General features: G+C 37.5%; 1 protein-coding gene across 2 annotated transcripts in view; it reads right to left on the minus strand.

The window, feature by feature from the left end:
• Nucleotides 1-347: 347 nt before the first annotated feature.
• The window catches only part of LOC101901131 (serine-rich adhesin for platelets), a 29,927-nt gene continuing 7,821 nt past the window's right edge, over nt 348-22,453 (minus strand). For both annotated transcript variants that reach the window (XM_059130526.1, XM_005178049.4), the window contains 4 exons: nt 19,122-20,609; nt 12,024-13,296; nt 11,233-11,947; nt 348-6,429 (listed from right to left, as the gene is read on the minus strand). In XM_059130526.1, coding sequence (XP_058986509.1) covers nt 5,083-6,429; nt 11,233-11,947; nt 12,024-13,296; nt 19,122-20,598 — 4,812 coding nt within the window. In that variant the 5' untranslated portion in view covers nt 20,599-20,609 and the 3' untranslated portion in view covers nt 348-5,082. The remainder of the gene's footprint in view (nt 6,430-11,232; nt 11,948-12,023; nt 13,297-19,121; nt 20,610-22,453) is intronic.

Genomic DNA, 22,453 nt, shown 5'->3' on the forward strand with positions numbered 1-22,453 from the left:
GTTAATTCACATATGCTAATTCGCAATAAGTTCGAAATATATAGTGTCAATCTGGCTTTCCTTTTCACTGCAAATTTCAGATCATTAACCTCGTCTCGAAAGAGAAACAAACAAATAAATCATAAACATATGATCTCCGCCTTAAAAGGCAAAACTCGAAAAAAAAATAGATGTCATTTGGAAGTTTTCTAGAGAAAAAAGATGCCTTTTCAAGAGGGAACTGAAGTTGATAAATAAAAAAGCAATTCAAAAAATCTACCTTTTTTCTCACATCGCCAATATTTTTGTAAAAATACATATTTTTTATAAATAAATAAAACCAAAAATAAAATGGAATTTTTGTAAACTATTATTGTTATTGTGTTTTCTTTTATTTTTTGTTGTTGTTTAGTACAATTATAATTTTGTTGCAAATTTCCATTTGATTTACAGCTTACATATTTTTTTTTCTTAAAATTTAAATTAAAGCCAAAGGTTATTAGAAATTATTAATTAAAATTAAGAAAGAGAGCTATGCTAAAATATTAGTATTTTTTGTTTGATTTTTGTATTTTATAAACTTTTTTTTTATATATATAAGAGAAAACACTATTAATCGAAAAAATGCTTAAAATGAGTGAGTTATAAAAATAATAAACAATACTTAAAGCCTGTTTTTGTTTGTTTTTTTTTTTATTTTATTTGAAATAAAAATTTGAAATCATAATATCATTAACGATTGGATGGATGATTGAACGTAGAAAAACGAACAAGCCATTTTTATATAATTATATTGTTTTTTGTATATAATAAACAATAACAATTGTGTGTGTGGGTTTTTTCTACATTATATTTGATTTTTTTGTGAATCTTTTACGTTTTTTTATATTTTATTCTTGTGTGTGTGTTGTTTGAATTATTAATTTTTTGTTTTGTTTGCTTTTTTTTTGCCTTTTAATAGTTAAGTTTAAATGTAGTCCATAACAATGTATGTCACAAATCAGTCCAAATATTAATATTTTTTTTTTAATATATATATTATTATTTTATGTATAGCTAGGGTCATAGAAATTGTATATAGTCGTATCAATTGTTTTAGGTTTTTCTTTTATTTTGAAAAAAAAAACACTTTTTAAAAATATAAAACATATCAACATCATACGTACATACATGTTATGTTTTGTTGTTTCTTTTACACAAACAATATAATACGTGTTTCATGTTTAATATAGGGGTTTTGCAGAAGGGAGGTTCTGAAGGAATGACATGTGGTTGTTTTGCTTTTCCCCATAATATTGAATATTGGTTTGAAAAATATTGTAAAAAATTATTAAATATTTAATCATTGTCTAGAAAAAAACACATAACCCATTTGACCAGGAATTGTTGCATACTTTAAGGAGCATTCTTTAAAAAAAGCCTGCAAAAGTTTTTTTACTTAAAAACGACAAGAAAATATGATTTCATTAGATGACCTTCCGCAGGCCCATACCGCATTTTGACTTCGGTCGGAAAAAGAAATGCTTCAAAAGCTCTTTTGAAGCTATCGGAAATATAAAGCCTAAGTAAAATTCAAGGAAAACAGAAGGCCTCTAGGTGGTTTCTATTCATAATATTTGATCCTTGAAGGGCGTCTATTGGCAATAGGTGTCCTTTGAGGGGCTTCCATGGCCAATAGATTACACTTATAGAAGAAAGAAGTGAAGAAAGAAGTTTTAATTGATAATATTTGATCCTTAAAGGGCATCTATTGGCAATAGATGGCCTTTGAGGGGTGGTTTTCATGGACAACAGATTACACTTATAGAAAGAAGTGCTTTAAAAGAGCTTTGCTATCGGAAATGTAAAGCAACTCTTAGTAGAATTTAACGATAAAAGAACACCTCTAAGTGGTTTCAATTGATAATATTTGATCCTTGATTGGAAATCTATTGAAAATAGGTGGCGTTTGAGAGGTTTTCATGGACAACAGATTACACTTATAGAAAGAAGTGCTTTCAAAGAGCTTTGCTATCGGAAATAGAAAGCAAGTTTTAGTCGAATTTAACGATAATAGAAGGCCTCTAGGTGGTTTCTATTGATAATATTTGATCCTTGAAGGGCATCTATTGGCAATAGCTGGCCTTTGAGGGATTTCTATGGGCAATAGATTACACTTACAGAACATCTATTGGCAGTAGATGTCGTTTCAAGAGTATTTAGAGTAGTCATGTATAGAAGTTTTTTTGGAACCGTCCATGGCCATATGGGCTAGGTAACTTTGTTAATTTAATATAAATAAATAGACAACGTTGAAGGGAGTCCACTGACATTAAACGCCGTTATAAAATTGGTAAATGAAACCTGAACCCATGACCATAAAAAAGTCCTCAATTAAACAAAATGGCATTTTGAAGACCTCTACTGTAAATAAACGACTTTAGAAAATCTTTAATGGAAAAAGCCCTTTTTAAGCAGCCTTTTCAAATTAGACGCCCTTTTAATTGCATTCTAATGGAAATACAAGACCTTCTACCTTAGATACCCTTCTAAAAGAGAATTAAATAAATGCATTAAAAAATTCATAGTCAATTCTTCACATCTTCCTCTATTCCCACAATCTTCTATTTCCCACGTCACCAATATCTTTATAAAAATAAAAAATATATTTTTGTAAATAAATAAAAGTTCTTTTAGCATTAGATGGCATTTGAAGGGCATATATTTTCAGCAAATGGAACATGAAGGACATCTATTGCAAATGGGTGGCACTTAAAGGGAGTCTACTTACAATAGGATACCCCCCTTAGAGGGTGTCTATTGGCAATTGGTGGAATTTGAAGGGCTTCTATCTGCAATATATGGCGATTGAATATCATCGATTCGGCAATCGATTACACTTAAATGGAGTCTATTGGCAGTAGGTGGCTCTTGAAGGTAATATATTTTAAAAACAAATGGAACAAGAAGGGCTTCTGATGTCATTAGGACGCGCATAAAGAGAGTCCATTGAAAATATATGGCTTTTAAAGGACATCTGTGGGAATAGATGACCCTAGAGGGGGGTCTACTGAAAATATATGGCGCTTTAAGGGATTCTATTGAAAATAGGGGGCTCTTGAAAGAATTCTATCGGCAGTAGATGAAACATAAAGGAAGTCTACTGGCATGGCAATATGGCCTTTGAAAGCTGAAAGGTGCTTAAAGGGAGTCTATTGAAAATAGGGCACCCTTGAAGGACTTTTATCGCCAATAGATGAAACATGAAGGGCGTATTTTAGCAAAAGGAGGCGCTTAAAGGAAGTTTATTGGCATGACTATATATGGCCTTTGAAAGGTGTGTAAGCACAAAAGATTCGGCAAAAAAGCGTCTATTGACAGTAGGTGACATTTGAAGGACATCTCTTCGCAATAGATGGCCCTTGAAAGGGTTCTATTGGCAGTAGATGGTACATGAAGGGCGTCTGTTAGCAGTCGATGCCGCTAAAAAGCACTCTATTGCCAATATATGGACTTTGAAGGACATCTATGGAAAATAAATGATTCTAGATGGGAGTCTACAGACAATAGATGACCCTTAAAGGTTGTTTATGAAAATATATATGACTCTAGAAGGTAGTCTACCCTTAATGGGTATCCATGGACAATAGGTGGTCCTTGAAGAGCTTTTATCGACAATAGATGGCCATTGAAAGACGTATATTAGCAATAGGAAGAACGACAAATGACCCTTGAAGTTCGCCTACCGACAAAAGAATGCCTTTAAAGGTTTTTTGTCGGAAAAAGAAAGTCCTTGAAAAGCTTCTATTGGTTAGGGGAAGTCCTGGAAATGCTTAGAAGCCTTTAACGAATTATATCGCCAATTATGTAACCTTTAAAGGTTTCTATCAATCAAAGCCCTTAACTTTTAGGCCTCTTTTTTCAATAGAAAGGGAAGAGAATCTTTCTTTTTCAAAAGAATTTCTTGATGGAAAGCCTTTAAAAGGTTTCCATGGCCAATAGAATAAATTTAAAAATTCTATTTTTAATAGAAGTTCTTTTAGGGGTTTCATTCCTTATTGGAGGAAGGAAAGGACATAAGATAAACCTTGAAGACAGAAAGCCCTTGAAAGTCTTCTACCGACAAAAGAACGCCTTTGAAGGTTTTTCTATCGGAAAGAGAAAGTCCTTGATAGGATTCTACTGGCAAGAGAAAATCCTTGAAATGCTTAGAAAGCTTTAGAGAACTATATCGCCAACTATGCTACGTTTAAAGTTTTTTTCTAGCAATTTATTGAGGGAAAGCCTTTGAAAGGTTTCCATAGCCAGTAGAAGACATTTAAAAATTATTATTCTTTAATATAAGTTCTTTCAGGGGTTTCATTCTTAATGGGGGGAAGGAAAGAACATCAGATAGTCCTTGAGAACAGAAGGCAGCACTTGAACGTCTCCTACCGACAAAAAAATGCCTTTGAAGTTTTTCTGTCAGGAGGAGAAAGTCCTCGATAGGCTTCTACTGGCAAGAGAAAATCCTTGAAATGCTTAGAAAACTTCAAAGAACTATATCGCCAACTATGCTACGTTTAAAGGTTTTTCTAGCAATTTATTGAGGGAAAGCCTTTGAAAGGTTTCCATGGCCAAATTAATGAATTTAAAAGCTTTTCTTGCCAGGGTTTTATTCTTAATGGGAGTCTTTGCGGAACTCATACGACCACATTGAGGCCTGATTTTTTGATCCATCCACCAAAACGTGCTGGAATACAACCTTCTGCGCCAAGACTCACATAAAAGAGTATTTGGGTATGAGTTTCTTTTTGTTACAGCGAATTATGGGGGCAAAACAAAATTTGTTGCATACTTTATGGGGTCAATATTTTTCTTATTTTTTACATTCACATGTTGTTGCCTTTTTTGTTCTTTTGAAACTTTTGTTCTGTGTGTGTGTTTTCTTTTACTTGCATCACTAATAAAAACTTAAATTACCTGCTCTTTACAATTGCATTTTATCAGGCTTTTACTTGCATGGTTACTATTGTTGTTGCTGCTGTTGTTGTTGTTATTATTATTATAATTGTTATTATTATTACTATTCATCAATGTATTGCTCTTATATTTAAGTTTTCCCGTTGCTGTCATCATTATACCTCACATACGCATACCACTACTGTGGGCACTGTGACCCGAACTTTGCAAACTCTCATTGGACCATGAAGCCTGCGGCGATGATGTTACGGGGCCGGGCGATGATGACGATCCCGCCGATTTGGGTGGTGAGGAGGATTGCAGATTATAACGGGCATAGAATAACAAATATGGTGTAATTGTTATTTTTCTGGCCGGCGATAAGAGCTCCTCGAATTCTCGCTGGGTCATTGCCTTGATTTTGTCATCATCACACATATACCATATCGGTTCGGAGCCGTTGTGTAGCTGTTGTTGTGAGGAGGCATACGAGGCCTTGGTGCCGGACCGACCAGTACTACCATAGCCCGATGAATTATTACTACTGCCACTGTTGTAGGGAGGCTGTTGCTGCATATTGTTGTTGTAGTTCGAAGAAGAATAACCCGACGACGTCACACCATTCGTATAGCCACTGGAGTCCTCGTTGAAATCATTGATGTTATTCTGTTGATTCGCATGGACATAGTGCATTTGTTGTTGGGCCGTCAGACGCATGGCACAACAATTAATGCTGGGACATGTCGTTGACGATGCGCAAGACGCTGAGGCTGATGACGACGCTGCTGATGATGTTCCGCCGGCGGAATTTGTATTATTCATACTTAACTTACCAATACCATTTGTAATGGCCTTACTGCCACCACCGCTGCCGCTGCCACTGCCACTGCCACCACTAGATGTCAGGCCATTCAGATGCTTAACATGTTTACTCATATCTCCGCTGCTCGAAGCTTTGCTGCGTCCAAATTTCATAATTTTCATAAAACTTGTTGTACCCGAGGAGGACGATGAATTATTGGAGGAGCCCACATTATTCGCATTCGTTGTGGACGATGTTGAACCCGCCTGCTGCATGGGATTTGATGTTAATGTCGTACCACCGCTGCCATTCATGGCAGCAGCCGCCGCCGCCGCTGCAGCAGCTCTCTCTTGACTAGCTCTTCGCCGCTGCTCTTTAGGACAGTTAATGTATTCATTGGCCCAGTCCAAAGAACAGGTATAGGCAATGTAATGGCCCACAGACATGGTGGCGCCCACATGCGTAATAACACTGTACAGCTTGTAGATGTGCAACTTGTTGGCATCGCTCAGTTCACAGCATTTCGAACAAAAACATTGCAACGTAAATGATGTGGGAATGTAGCTGTTGATTTTCTCCATGCCACCGGAGAAACGACTCAGTTGGATGATTAACAAACGTGGCAAGACCTCATAGGATATAGATCGTATAGCTTCGGTATAACCACAGCATTGTTCACAGCGATATTTGTTTTCGTTGCGAAAACGTTCACTTGTTATGCAAGAGTTCTGAAGGCGATATGAAAAAAAATTTATTAGGTTAGGAGGAAATAATGAAAATATGTAAAGTTTACAATATCTCTTAAAAATGTAGCTAACAAGTTAAAAAGTCGGTCAGTCAGTTGGTTGTACCGACCAATGTACAGGGTGAGATGAAAAAAGTGCAACCAACTTCAGACTGCTGTTATTTCTAAGCCAATCGTCCGACAGTTGTTAAAATTATTCCACTGACAGCTCATTATATTGTTTACAAGCGTACAAAAGCATTTTGGTGAGAATTTTCCAGACGAAAAGTTATTCGCGATGAAATTCAAGCGTGATAGTGTGATTTCTTTATATTTGGCTGGAAAACCACAAGTGGCTATCGTTAGAGCACTCCAGCATTTAAATGTGAATAAATCTTTTGTGTCTCTCGTACCATCGCTCGTTACCGTGATACTGGTAGCATAGCTCGACGTCAAGGAAGTGGACGGAAAAAAGCAGCAACAATCAGCAGATATGGTTCGAAAAGTAAAAAAGAAAGAAACCCCCGCGCCGTAGTGGCCGAAAAATGGCTCATGAACTGAATATATCGCAATATTCCATTCGGCATTCGTCAAATATTTAAAAATGTGCTCGGGGAAAAGCCATTGAAATTCCAAAAAGTTCAAGAACTTACACCGCAACAGAAAGAAAATAGACCCAAAAGAGCTAAAGAGTTGCTTTGCTTGGGCGAAAGTGGTGAACTGCCGAATTTGGGTTTCTCCGACGAGAAAACATTCGCCACAGTTGTCCAGCAGTTTGTAAACAAACAAAATGATCGTGTTTACTTGCCAAAGAGGTTAGCTGAAAATGAGCACCTTCGGTTGGCCACCAGAACTCAAGCGCCGGCCATGGTGATGGTGGTATGATCGCGAAAATATTCTGGAGGGTGTATTAAAGCCTTGGGCACGCAAACATTTTGGCCACAGATCTTGGACATTCTAACAGGACTCAGCACCTTCGCACCCAGGACTCGCCACCCAAGAATGGTTACAAAATAAGGTTCCTCGCTTCATGTCCAGCGCACAATGGCAACAAAAATCTTCGGATACCAATCCATTGGACTATTGTGTTTGGAGTATTTTGGAAAGCAAGGTTGGCACTAAAAAATACCAAGTTGTAGAGAATTGCTGACTTGGTTCGCAAGTTATGACAAATAAAAGTATTGAAAATTGTGACCCTTTGTGGGTGAGGCACCAGAAAGGATTAGCAGATATATAGCATCTTCACAGCAGATCTTGTGTTAGCAAAAATGTTTGTGTGTGTTTGAAATTTGAAGAGACTTAGATGTGTATTTGTTTTCAAAATTCTTGAAACCAATGTGGGGGAGGTTCCAGAAGGAATGGGCCGATCTCTACCATCTTTATAACAGATCTTGTGTTGATGGAAATATTGAGATGTTCCAAGTCTGAATGGAATCGGATGTTAATTTCGCGTTTTATGAGCATCATGAATATTAAAGAGTGGACCGATATATCCCATCTTCACAACAGATTTTGTATTAGTGGAAATAATGGGATATATGAAATATGAAGAGAACCGGATGATAATTTCGGATTTTATGATCGTTTTGGTTATTCAAAACTATGACACTTTGTGGGGGAGGTACCAGAAGAAGTGGTCCGATCTCTACCATCTTTATAACAGATCTTGCGTCGATGGATGGATAGTTGAATGTGCCAAGCCTGAATGGAATCGGATGTTAATTTAGCGTTTTATGAGCTTCATGGATATTCAAAACTTTGAACCTTTGTGGGGGAGGTTTCATAAGGAGTAGACCTATATATTCCATCTTCACAGCAAATCTTGTGCTTGTAGAAATAATGGGATTTGTGAAATTGTAAAACAACCTGATGCTTATTTCTGATTTTATGATCGTTTTGGTAATCCAAAAACTTTGACACTTTGTGGGGGAGGTACCAGAAGATATAATCCGATCTCTACCATCATTGTAACAGATCTTGTGTTGAAGGAAATATTGAGATGTGCCAGGTCTGAATGGAATCGGATGTTAATTTAGCTTTTTATGAGCTTCATGGATATTCAAAATTTTGACCCTTTGTGGGGGAGGTACCAGAAGATATGGTGCGATATATCCCATCTTCACACCAGACCTTGGGTTAATTAGAAGACAATCGGACTCGTACATCACATTTTATGGGAGTTATAATTATTCAAAATTTTGACCCTTTGCGGGGGAGGTACTAGATGGAATGGTCCGATCTCTACTATCTTTATAACAGATCTTGTGCTGATGGAAATATTGAGATGTGCCAAATTTGAATGGAATCTGATGTTAATTTCGCATTTTATAAGCTTCATGGATATTCAAAATTTTGAGCCATTGTTTGGGAGGTACCAGAAGGAGTGGACCGATATATTCCATCTTCACAACAAATCTTGTGTTACTTGAAACAAAGCGATGTATGAAATATGAAGAGAACCGGCTGCTTATTTCGGATTTTATGATCGACCAATATATTCCATATTCACACCAGACCTTGGATTAATGAAAAATATTGTGATGTGTGTAATTTGAAGACAATCGGACTCGTACATCACATTTTATAAGAGTTATAATTATTCAAAAATTTGACCCTTTGTGGGGGAGGTACTAGATGGAGTGAACCGATATTGTCCATTTTCACACCTAACCTAACACTAATGAAAATATTAGGATTTGTAAAGTTGCAGCATAATCGGATTATCCTTCCTCTTTCGGTGCAGTAAATTTTTTTCTTTGAAAAATTTGTCGTTTTGTGGGGGATTTAACAGAAGGAGTGACCGATATTGCCCATCTCAGAACTCGATCTAAGTTTGACAAAAATATTACGATGTACCAAGTTTGGACCAAATCGGGTACTCCCTTCGAAAGTTATCGTGCGCACCAGCCAGCCAGACAGACGGGCATCGCTAGATCGACTCCAAACGGATTTGGTCCAAAGAGACCGAGGGTCTAAAAACCATTATTTCGATTAGACACGTTTTGGCCGTATCAAATGATAAATACCCTCTCTAGCAATATGGCTGAGGGTATAAAGATCCGCCTTTAATGGGTTGGAGTACTTGAAGGAAAATCGTTTACAATTCAATTTTAAGGAAGTCGGCCTAAATTACTTGAATAAAGTCTCTTGAAATCTATAGGGCTGTGAGACTTGTGCTTGCAAAAGAATGTGTTTTAAATCCTCGCTTAATGGCCTGAAACTTTTTGTAAGGTCTTTAAAATCCGTTAATGGAAAAATGTTCTTAAAAATTTCAAGTTTAACGGCCTGAGAGTTTATTTCCTGGAAGTACTTGAAAGTCTTTCGAAATCCATGTCCATTGAATTGCCTGAGAGTGATTGAATAAATTGCTTTTTAAGAACCACTTTTAATGATTTGGAAGTTCTGGAAAGAATGTCTTGTGGAATCCATGAATATAGGCATGGAAGTACTTGACAGAAAGTCTTTTGAAATCCACGCCTAATGTCCTGAAAGTACTTAAAAGGAAGTCTTAAAATCCACGAATATAGGCCTGAAGGTACTTGAAGAAAGTTTTGTGAAGTACCCCCTTGGAAGTACTCAAAAGAAAGTCTTGTAAAATCCACGCTTAACGGCCTGAAAGTGATAGTTTTTTTTTAAATATCTTTAAAAAATAAAATTTAATGGCCTGCGAGTGCTTGAAAATGTCTCTTAAGTAATTCATGTTTTTTGGCTTGTAAGTTCTTGAAAGTCTTTTTAAATCCATGTCCATTAAATGACCTGAAAGTACTTGACTAAGTTTCTTTAATGTTCTGGAAGTTCTGAATAGAAATTCTACTACAATCCACTTTTATTGACCTAGAAGTAGTTGGAGAAAAGTCCATATTTAATTTCCAATTGAAATAATGTATTTTAAACTGCACGTTTTACCACCTGGATGTACTTGAAATGAGGTACTTCAAAATCCATTTCAAATTAACTGCAAGTACTTGAAAAACAGACTTTTTAAATCCAAGTTTGTTTGACTGCAAGTACTTGAATGGAGGTATTTCAAAGTCCACGGTAAATGGTCTGAAAGCACTTGAAATAAAGTATTCCAAGTTTAATGGATAAGTAATTCAAAAACAATTCTATAAATATCGACGTTTAAAAAAAGTCTTTCACAATCCATGTTAAATAAACTAGAAGTACTTGAAATAAGGTACTTTAAAATCAACGTTTGATTGTCTGGAAGTACTTGAAAGAAAGTATTTTAAAATCAACGTTTGATTGTCTGGAAGTACTTGAATGAAGGTATTTTAAAGTCCACGGTAAATGGTCTGCAAGCACTTGACTTGAAGATTTCTGAAATCTAATCTTAATGGCCTGTTTGAAAGAAAGCCTCTTAAAATTCATGTTTATTGACCTGGAAATTCTTTAAAGAAATTATTTTAAGATTCACGTTTAAAGGCCTTTAAGTAATTCAAAAATAATTCCATAAATTTCCACATTTAACAGACTGAGAATACGTCAAAAATGTTCCTCATAAACCCACATTTAATGGGCTGGTAGGTTTCCTACAAATAACTTTATTGTCGACTATTCGAATATATATATTACTCGACGTTTGAAGGCCTTAGAGTGCATTAAATAATGTTCTGAAAACATGGACGCTTAAAGACCTGGGAGTACTTAAACAAATTCCTTATTAATTCACATGACATGGACTGGGAGAACTTCCGATAAATTAGGTGCCTAACGACCTAGGACTATATAAAATACATTCTCTGTGATACACCCCTCATAAAATGGGAATATCTCAAAGAGAGAACATCTCCATAAATCTACAAACCTGTATAAACGAACTCGGCCTATCTGTATTGTATTCGTTGCTCTCGTAACCCGCTTGCGGAACAGGTACAGCAATATCGATCATTGTTTCTTTTTGTTCCGTTATTGTTTCACAGCTAAGACATTTGGTTGTCGACACGGTTATGCCCTCGAAGTCATCATTGAAGAAATCCAAACCCAATTCACGTATTTTACTCTCCAAACGTTGTTTATCCTTGAGCAGTAGAGACACAGCCGTCGAATTGGAGGAGGAGGACGCGCCGGCAGCATCTAATTCATCACCACCATTGCCGGCCGTCGTCGCAGTTGAATTCGATGGAGATGCCAATGAGGATGATCCACCTCCGGTCGCCACGGAAACACCCACTCCTCCTCCTGCGGATGGTGGCGATGTAGATGTTACTCCCGCTGCCGCCGTTGAATTGAGATCATTCGTATTCAAATAGAATAGACTATTCGATTGAGGCGTTATATTGCCAGCTATTTGGTTATCTTTAAGCGGAGATTGAAGGCGGGAATTTTTGGAATTTTTTGTTTCATCTTTTCGCTTGGATTTGCGCGAGAAAAACGACGATGACTTGGAGTTGGATGTTAGCGAGCTAAGGGCTGAGGTGACAGAAATGTGATTGCTGTTGCTGATGATGCCGCCACTGCTGCTGGTGCTGTTATTGGATTGTTTAATATCACGTTCGGTATCCTCGGGATTGGAAATATATCTGTAAAGACCAACCACAAAACAACAGATTAGATAGGAGAAAGATATTTTTGAAGGCAACAAATTAGGTGACCTACCCATTTAATATCACATCTGGACATTCCGCTATGGCCTTGATTAGAGTCTGATTTGTTTCCCTAATACTGTTCAGCAGACACATTAAAAACTCATGGGCATCCTGTTGTTGATTGCCCTCAAAAATGCTGCTCACATCTTGGATGGCATGCAGCAGGGTATCGGCATGATAGGGTTCCATGGACTCGCTCATTTCATTGCGATACAAACTCTGATAGAGCTCATGCAGTTTTTCCGTCAATATCTGATGGCTGCTCTTCTGGGTGACTTGCGACAGAGCTGAGGATGATGACGGTCCGGATGATGGTGTCGATGCATTCACAATGGGATTCGGGGCTGCATTGCTGCCAGCATATTGTTCCATGGAGGCTAAATCTTTGCTACTCCAACTGCGAGCATTTTCAATGTGCACAGCACTTATGCCGCGGCCCAAGGAAGACGATTTTGAACGCGCCCGGGCAATGTTCTGTTGCAGGGCATTCAAATCCGTTAACAGGTGATGGAGATTGTGCAGAAATTGTGGAGCAAAACGCAGGGTATACACCACCGAATTAAGATAGCAGGTGTTGCCAATGTTGCACAGGGTACCCATGGTGGGGGCATGATTTAGGGCAATGCCAACGCCACCACCATTGCCGAGTAATGCTGCTGCCGCTGCTGATGAGGCACTGGAACTGCCTGCAATGCCGGAACCACTGTTTCCTGTTAGATAATATGCATTGGTCATGTCCTGACTATCATTCGAGTCACTCATAATCATTGGCATGCCAGCACCACCCGATGAACTGGAACGACTTGTTGACATATAGCCATTGCTGACCAGGCTCGAACTACCACCTCGACCATCATTGGCCGTTTGATAGGGACGCTCATAGAGAGACATAATGCGTGGCCGTTTTTTGGAATTCGTAATTCCTGCTTCAATGGGTAGGGGTTTTAGAAAATCACCACCGCCTGCTAATTGCTGTTGGCGTTTTTGTACCACTAGACCTCCTCCACCGCCACCACCAGCAATAGAGGGTGTTGTTCTCAAACCAACACCAATGCCACAGCCACTTGTTGCTGCACTGGCCGCTGCAGCAGCTGCTGCTGCCGCAACAATAACCGCTGCCTGGGCTGTTGCTGTAACACGTCGCGAACGTAAAGTTGTTGGTATATTAAATCCTAATAGGGCAGCTGTTTGGCTACGTTTTCGCTTGCTGGCAGGTTTCTTAACTTCGTTATCGCTCAAGGTCTCAATGCGATTCAATGTTGCCACATCAAGTATTGGAAATACTACAAAAGAAAAAAAAAACAAGTGTGGAAGAAGAACAAAAATGGGAAAAATTGAAAATCAATGTAAAGTAATTTGATTAATGAATGACTCATTCATCCATCCATTCATACATATGGTGGAGGGGCGAGGGGAAAAGGAGAAAATGTGGTGTGTGTGTGTGTATGTTTTAAGAAAAATATGAGGATATGAAAAATCAATGATGTGTGTTTGTATGAGTGTGTTGAATGGGGAGATATGAACATATATTACACAGGGTGTGAAGAAAAACCACACAATGATAATGTGTCCTCATATGACCTAACGAAAGAAGGACAAGGACATTCCGACATAACGACCTTAAGCAAACATAAACGATTAAAGCTCTCTATGAAATTTAGATGGTTGTAGCATTATGAACTGGTCTTCCAGGAAGATACTTTAAAGGCACTATAAACAGGTTAAATAGTATCAGTCGGGTTTGCCGACAGATTTATATGACAGCAGATATAAGTATTGGAAATTGTGACCCTTTGTGGGTGAGGTACCAGAAGGAGTGGACCGATATATTCCAGCTTCACACCATACCTTGGATTAGTAAAAATATTGTGATGTGTGTAATTTGAAGAGAACCGGATGCTTATTTCGGATTTTATGATAGTTTTAGTTATTCAAAATTTTAACACTTTATGGGTGAGGTACCAGAGGGAATGGTCGGATCTCTACCATCTTTATAAAAGACCTTGTGTTGATGGAAATATTGAGATGTGCCAAGTCTGAATGGAGGCGGATGTTAATTTCGCGTTTTATGAACTTAATGAATATTCAAAATTTTAACCCTTTGTGCGGAAGAGGTATCAGAAGGAGCGGACCAATCTCTACCGCCTTTATAACAGATTTTGTGTTGATGGAAATATTGAGATGTGCCATGTCTGAATGGAAACGGATGTTAATTTTGCGTTTTATAGTCTTCATGAATATTCAAAATTTTGACCCTTTGTGGGGGAGGTACAAGAAAGAGTGGATCGTTATATTTCGTCTTCACCTCAGACCTTGGGTCAATAAATATATTGTGATGTGTGCAATTTGAAGAGAACCGTATGTTTAGTTTGGATTTTATTATCGTTTTGGTTATTCAAAATTTTAACCCTCTGTGGGGGAGGTACCAGAAGGAATGGCCCGATCTCTACCATCTTTATAACAGATCTAGTGTTGATGGAAATATTGCGATGTGCCAAGTCTGAATGGAATCGGATGGTAATTTCGTGTTTTATAGCTTTCATGAATATTCAAAATGTTGACCCTTTGAGGGGGAAGTACCAGAAGCAGTGGACCGATATATTCCATCTTCTCACCAGACCTTGGGTTAATACAAATATTGTGATGTGTGTAATTTGAAGAGAGTGGGAAGCTTATTTCGAATTTTATGATCGTTTTAGTTATTCAAAATTTTAACCCTATGTGGGGGAGGTAGCAGAAGGAATGGTCCGATATCTACCATCTTTACAACAGATCTTGTGTTGATGGAAATATTGAGATGTGTCTGAATGGAATCGGATGGTAACTTCATGTTTTATAGCCTTCACAAATATTCAAAAATTTTAACCTTTGTGGGGGAGGTGCCAGAAGAAGTGGACCGATATATTCCATCTTCACACCAGACTTTGGGTTAATAAAAATATTGTGATGTGTGAAAGTTGAAGAGAATCGGATATTTATTTCGGATTTTATGATCGTTTTGATTATTCAAAAATTTAACCCTTTGTGGGGGAGGTACCGGAAGGAATGGTCTAATCTCCACCATCTTTATAACAGATCTTGTGTTGATAGAAATATTGAGATGTGCAAGTCTGAATGGAATCGGATGGTAACTTCATGTTTTATAGCCTTCATGGATATTCAAAATTTTCACCGTTTGTATGGGAGGTACATGATGGAGTGGACCGATATTGTCCAATTTCGCACCTGACCTAGCACTGATGCAAATATTAGGATTTGCAAAGTTGGAGAAAAATCGGATTATCCTTTCTATTTCTGTGCAGTAATTTATTTTCTTTGAAAATTTTAATATTTTGTGGGAGAGGTACTAGAAGGAGTGGACCGATATTGCCCATCTTCGAATTCGATCTAAGTTTGATAATAACATTACGATGTACAAAGTTTGGATCAAACCGGATACAACCTTCGAGAGTTATTGTGCGCACCAGCCAGACAGACAGACGGACGGACATCGCTAGATCGACTCAAAATGTCCTGAAACGAATTTGGTCCGAAGAGTCTAACCCCATATTTCGTTTTGGCCGCATCTAATGATATAAAGGGCATATGGCTGAGGGCATAATTATGGATGCAGATCAAGACGGTATCCTTAGTTCCGAATTTGGTATTGAAGTAAGTAAAGGGACATTTTAAATCCCGAATCGATAACGTTCCTATATATATATATCATTGTTTTATATTGGTGTGTTTGAACCTTATATTTCTTGGAAAGTATTCTTAAAAAACCAAAATTATTGGTCTAATAATCCACGTCAAAATACCCTCTCCTCGACTAACCCTTACTAATATCTAAATGAAATGTTATTGTATTAGCACATAAATTTATGAATAATGAAGTTAGAATTTGGATGAATCCAAAACCATGCACCATTGCTTGTGATTGGCATTTTTTTCCTTTAAGGTTAGTTTTGAGCTGAGAATGTTATCCCATTTTTTGGTGGTGAATATTTTCCGATTGCATTTTGTTAGTGACAAAGTGATGCACATTTGATGCTTATAGATAGATATTGAATTGAATTGAACAGGACATCACAGTTAGAATAAACATACCTTTTGTTTTCTGTTTGGATTTAGGATTTTCTTTTGTTTTTTAAAAAACTTGAATTTATACCAATCTCAGTACTACTAGCAAATTACAGCCAGCCTGCCTGCCTTATTGTCATATAACAAAACAAAGGATGGTGCGTGGCTTTTGATATTCTAACTGAAATCTCTGTAAAAATTGGGAAATTAAGAAAAATAAAAAAAGTGATATTGAAATTAAAATCTAACGAATATTGTAATGAAACAAATGTGATACTGAAATGAAAATCTATGACAATTGTAATGAAATGGGGTTTTTATGAGAACACAAGAACTTGGATGCCAAAATAACAAAAATCAAATCAAGAAATAATTTAGATTTCATAAAACATGGACAGTGTTGCTACACTCCAGGTAAAAACATTTATCATTTATTTAGCCTGATTCGATTTTTGAAAAATCCAATTATCTGTAAAGTAACTATTCTTGACTCAACCGAAATTCGTAGAATCGAGAGCGGTCTCCAGTTGAAAAGCTTTCCAAAAACTTGACGTTTTCTAACCATTGTGTCTTGAACGAGTCCATGCCAGAGGTGAGTCCATTTTTGATTTTATTGTCAAGTATCTCAAAATATGTAACAGGAGTAATGACGCGACGTTTCAAAGCAAGAACAGGGAGGAGTTCATTGATCTCCCCCTACTAATTGGGATGGCTTTTCAGAAAATTGAAGTTTTCTAACTCTTGCGTCCCAAGAAATTCCATGTCATAGGTGAGACCATCCTTGATTTTATTCTCAAGTACAATCTCAAAATATAAAACCGGGATCATGACGCGAAACAAGGACAGGAAGGAGGTCATTGTTCTCACTCTTACTACCAGGGATAAATCGTTTATATTGGACTGGAAGGTTTCCTCTGAGTGTTCCATCTCAGATCACTGGAAGATAGTATTCCAGATCTCTTTCGAAGGCATTCATCTAAAACCACATAGAAACCCAAGAAAGTCGCATTGGGAAAAAAACTCGCAGAGTCTATATTCTCCAGACTAAACCTTATGAATGACATGCCTTAACCTCAGCCCTAGAGATAAACGACTTTGGAAATGTCATAACAAGTGACATGATAAATCTTGTCCGCTTATCATCCCAGGCAAGAATTTGCTACCAGTATGGTGGTCCAAACACTTAGACAAGTTAAGGAAAGTAAGCAGGATGTTGTACAATAGAGCCAACGAGGCCAAAAAACGCACGTGCTGGGAAGCCTATTAGGCTGCTTTTAACAAGTAGATGGACCTGCTTCACTAAGCCAATAAGGAATGATAATCATACCTCCAGATGCCACAAATTCCTTTCAAAGGATCCTAATTCCCTTGAATGTATAAAGAGTGGAAATTATACGTGAACTGACTCCGGTCTAGAGACTTCTCGTTTGGTAGCCAGCACTTACTTCTTAAACTATACAGATGCGATAATTGATCGATAACTCGATGAACGGAATTGCCAATGTATTGCTGAGGATGTGAACTTGATTGATGGTATCCCCAAAATTTAGTGGGCTATCGGCACTTTCAAACCCTTCCAAATCCAATCACCTTGATCAGATCGCAAGATTGTCCAGTCTGCAGGAGATTTTTAGGCTTCTCTACGTCCTTCGTACATTTCGATACTGTGGAGTGAAGACACTGTCACTACCCTAGGAAGGCTAATTGATGTTGAAATCAGATCTCTTATACCTCCGACCTCAATAAGCACAGTTCAGGACTGCAGATCTATAAGTCTTTCCTCCTTTCTACTAAAACCCCAGGAAAGGTTAATTGATGTTGAAATCAGATCCCCACTACCTCCGACCGCTCATTGGTCAGCGCACCTACATAAAGGGCAAATCCGCTGAGACAGCGAAGCACGACGTCGTTGGCCACGTCGAGAGAATGGTTTTTACCACCAATGTTAGATGAAGTTACGCTAAGCCTATCCTCAGAAGCCAAATATCTCGATACTGTTCGCGATCATCAACTAAATGTGGTCGTATTGGTCAGGTTGTATTGGTCAGGTGCTACAAGTGTTATATAGTGATAAAACTTCAAGAGCCCCTTTATCCCTTAAGTCTGTTTTTAGAGAAATAAACAGTCAGGTGCGCCCTGAAACTTAGAGAACTGAAAAAATGGCCAATAAACGGGACCAAAACCAGGAAGAACCTGATTCGAGACGCTGATACAAATACCAAGTTTTAGACAAATCCGTGGAAAAATATGACAAAAATCATAGAAATACCGAATATACAAAAACGTGGATCTATGCATACATTGTTTCGCCACCGAAGCTAGAACCCCAATTTGACCTAGAAATATCCAGTTTTAGACAAATCCGTGGAAAAATATGGCAAAAATACCGAATATCGGGAGGTGCTGTTATATGGGGGCTTTACAAAAAGGTGGACCTATGCATACAATGTTTCGCCACCGGAGCTAGAACACCAATTTGACCTAGAAATAACAAGTTTTAGACAAATCCGTGGAAAAATATGGCAAAAATCATAGAAATACCGAATATCGGGAGTTGCCGTTATATAGGGGATATACAAAAACGTTGACCTATACCTACAATGTTTCGCCACGGGAGCTAGAAACCATTACGAACTACAAATACAAATTTTTATACAAATCCGTGGAAAGATTATGCAAAACTCATCAAAATACCGAAAACAGGCTATGACGGAAATATCTCATTTGCAATACCCACCATCCTAGACACAATACAAAATTGAAACTCTGCGTCAAATAATGTGGTCTGTTTAGAGGTGTTACAACCGGTGGAGGAGGGTATAAAAAGGCATTTTGATTGTCTGCACAAAATCTCTTTCCATCTCCTGTAGAAGTCAGACACTCTGATCTTTTCATGTAAAATGGAAAAAAAATTTCCTTCCCCACCATTTAAATCGAATCATTTCCAATACCGATTCTACATGAAATGCAATGTAATGGGTATATACTATGTTTCTAAGTGTTGTTGTTGTTGTTATTCCAAAAAAAAAAAAAAAATTATATTTACCTCTTTTCCTTGATGTCTCTTCCGTATCCGGCGCTTGTAAGAATTTATATTTATTGCCAGCTTCTGGTTGTTGCTGTTGCTGTTTAGCGATGTCCTGTACAAGAGCAGTGGATTTTTGTGAAATCTCTAAACTTTTGTCAACTTTGTGTGGCTGTTGTTGTTGTTGCTCCTGCTGTGTTTTTTGCTGCTGCTGTTCTGTGTCGCCGGGAGCTTTTCTTGTCCTTAAACTATCTAAACGGGCTTTAACCTCGTGTGGCTGATGGAAGTAACGCCGTTTGCGACGTTTCGCTGGCTGCTGCTGCGGCGAAGGCGATTTATTTTGCAATATTTGTTTGGTGGCGTCGTCGGCGCCTGCTGTTTGTTTCGATAATGTGGTGTCAAGTGCAGTTGTTGTATCACTTGTTTTCAAAACAATTGCAGAATTTGTTGAACAATTTCCAGTTGTATTTGTATTTGAAATGGAATGTTTTGTTGTTGTTGCTGCTGCTGTGGTAGGGGTTGTTGTTTTGACCTCTCCGGCCAAACTTTGACTTTCTGATATATGAGTTTCAATAACAATGGGATACAATGTAGATAAACGACATTGACGTTGGTTTGTTGCTGTTGTTGTTGTTGCCAGCGGCAATGCTGGAGATGATGCTGCAGCTACTGATATTTCTGTTGCTGTTGTAATTGACAATAAAGTTGTTGTTGCCACTTGCACTTTATCCTTCTCCTTATTATTATGAATGTCTATGTTGGACGTTTCCTCAGCAGATCCAAGACCAACAACGTCGTCAGCGTTGTTGTCTCCTAAATTATTTTTGGAATTTCTTTGATTTTTCAAATATTTTAAAATGGTATTTTGTTGTTGCTGGGGTTTTTGCTTCTCTACTCCTCGTTGACTGGTAGCAGTTGCTGGACTGTGTTTCACACCACCACCACCAACACCACAAGTTTGATCAGCATCCACAGTGTTAACGCTTGAGCGATTTGATGACAGCGTTGTTTGGCTGAGACCAGACGAAAACGACGTCGTTGACGACGATAAAACTTTTAAGTCTTGTGAATTAATTGTGAATTTACACCTTTCTGTGGGTGCTGTTGTTGTTGTTGCTGCAGTTGGTCTTGTTAAAGGTGTTACTGCTGTTGTGGAATTAGCATCACAATCGTCGTCATCAGCATCGTTGTTATCAGCAGCAAAGCTAGTGGAAGTAGATTCGGTTACTATTCTAGCATTTGCAGGTTGTTTTAGCGCTTTCTTACGTTTTTGGCCGCGTTGTTGTTGTTGCTGTGATTCCTTTTGCTTTTGATTATGTTTATTTGTATCGCTATTGTTTAGGTTCTTCTTCTTTTTCGTCTTTTTGTTGTTGTTGTGTTTGCTCTTGTTGTTAAGATTTCTTTTCTTTTTATTATTAACTTTTGTTGTTAGAAACTTCACTGATATCGGAAGACTTTTTGTATTTTTATTCGCTTTCTTTGCAGCATTTCTGGGCATTTTTTGCAAACCTGAAGTGAAGCGATTAGAGGGAAGAAAGAAAAAGAGAATGTGATTAGAGAGTGTGAATATTAAAAAAAAAAAACCTAAACTAAACTAAACTAATAATAAAAAATATTTTTGTTTGAATATAAGAAACCAGTAAAGAAAGCCTTAAAGTCGGGCGGGGCCGACTTTAAGATACCCTCCACCACTTTGCTAATTTAGTTGAGCTCCAGATAACAATTAAAAGTTTTTATGGGAGAATTCAATCATACACGCTATGATTATAATTATAATTTAAGGTTCAAGGGACTAAATATGTCGAAGGATTTGTATCTTTTAAATTCGGACTTTTATTGCCCATTTGGTGCACTATTAATTTGAAATCGGATAAAGATATATATGGAAGCTATATCCAAATCGGAACCGATCTCGATAGAATTTGACAAAGATATTTCTGAGCTGTATTTGATATATTTCCCTGAATATCGTTGTTACGGAGTGCATATTACGGCTGTGGGTAACAAATATAACAAATCGGATGAACAATATATATGGGAGCTATACCTATATCTGAACCGATTTCGATCAAATTTGGCATACTTATTTTTAGGGTGTATATGCAAAATTCCATACTATTCGGGCTGATATTACACGTTTGGTGCACAATAGAAGGCAAATCGGATGAAGATATTTATGGGAGCTGTATCTAAAATTTTGACCGATTATCTCCAATTTCAACAGGGTTCGTCCTTTGGCACAACAAATAATTTGGGCCAAATTTCCTCTGGGTCGGGCAATAAATGCGATCTGTACTTTGTTTACAAAAATACGTGGACAGACGGACGGACGGACATGCATAAATCGACTCAGAATGTGATTCTATGCAGATCATCAAAAGGAACTATGGGTCTATCTCGTTTCCTTTTGCCTGTTACAAACAAATGCACAAAGACATAATACCCTGACCACCTTGTGGTGTAGGGTATAAAAAGTAAGTCAAATTGAAAAAAAGGAAGGGAAGTTATAAACAAGGATATCTTAACATCCACCAGTGGGGCACGGGAATGGTATTACATCTGTTATTGGAAAATTTCAATACCAAATTGCAAAGAAAAATCCGTAGAAAATTTGGCTAAAGTCGTCAGTATACCAAATATGGACTGGTTTTATTCCATTGATTCCTATACGAAAATGTGGACAATTTTCCGGCAGAGAAGATGGGACCCATTGCGAACTCCAAACACCAATTTTGTCAAAATTCCATTGAGCAATTTAAAAAGTATCAACCGGTTTAGCCGACAGTTGTATACGCTCAGACAATGTTCGATTGTTTAAATATATTTTGACTTCTGTTATGATTATTCAAATTGTTGACCCTTTATGGAGTAAGTTCCGAAAGAATGTGCCAATATTGTCGATTTCGTATCGGTCCTAAATAAATATGAAATAAATATTGCGACGTGCCAAGTTTGGACTATATCGACTAATACCCTCTTCTTTATATGTATTATGTGCAGATTTTTAGAAAATGTGGAAATATGAATATAGTAGAGACAAGTATTCCATTTTCATACTACAGATAAAAATATTGGCATTGGCAAAATTTTAAGGAAATCGAACATTTATAATCAATTTTATGCGAAAACATAAATTCCATATTCATCCCAGAATTTTGGTTGAGAGAAATATTTAGACATAGCAAGATAAATTGAATCTCTGACTTGTTTCGCAAGTTATGACAGATAAAAGTATTGATAATTGGCACTCTTTGTGGGTGAGGTACCAGAAGGGGTTGACAGATATACAGGGTGAGATAAAAAATGCAACCAACTTCAGACTGCTGTCATTTCTAAGCCACTCATCCGACAGC

This window comes from Musca domestica, unplaced genomic scaffold, assembly GCF_030504385.1.
Source record: "Musca domestica strain aabys unplaced genomic scaffold, Musca_domestica.polishedcontigs.V.1.1 76, whole genome shotgun sequence".
Lineage (NCBI taxonomy): Eukaryota > Metazoa > Arthropoda > Insecta > Diptera > Muscidae > Musca > Musca domestica.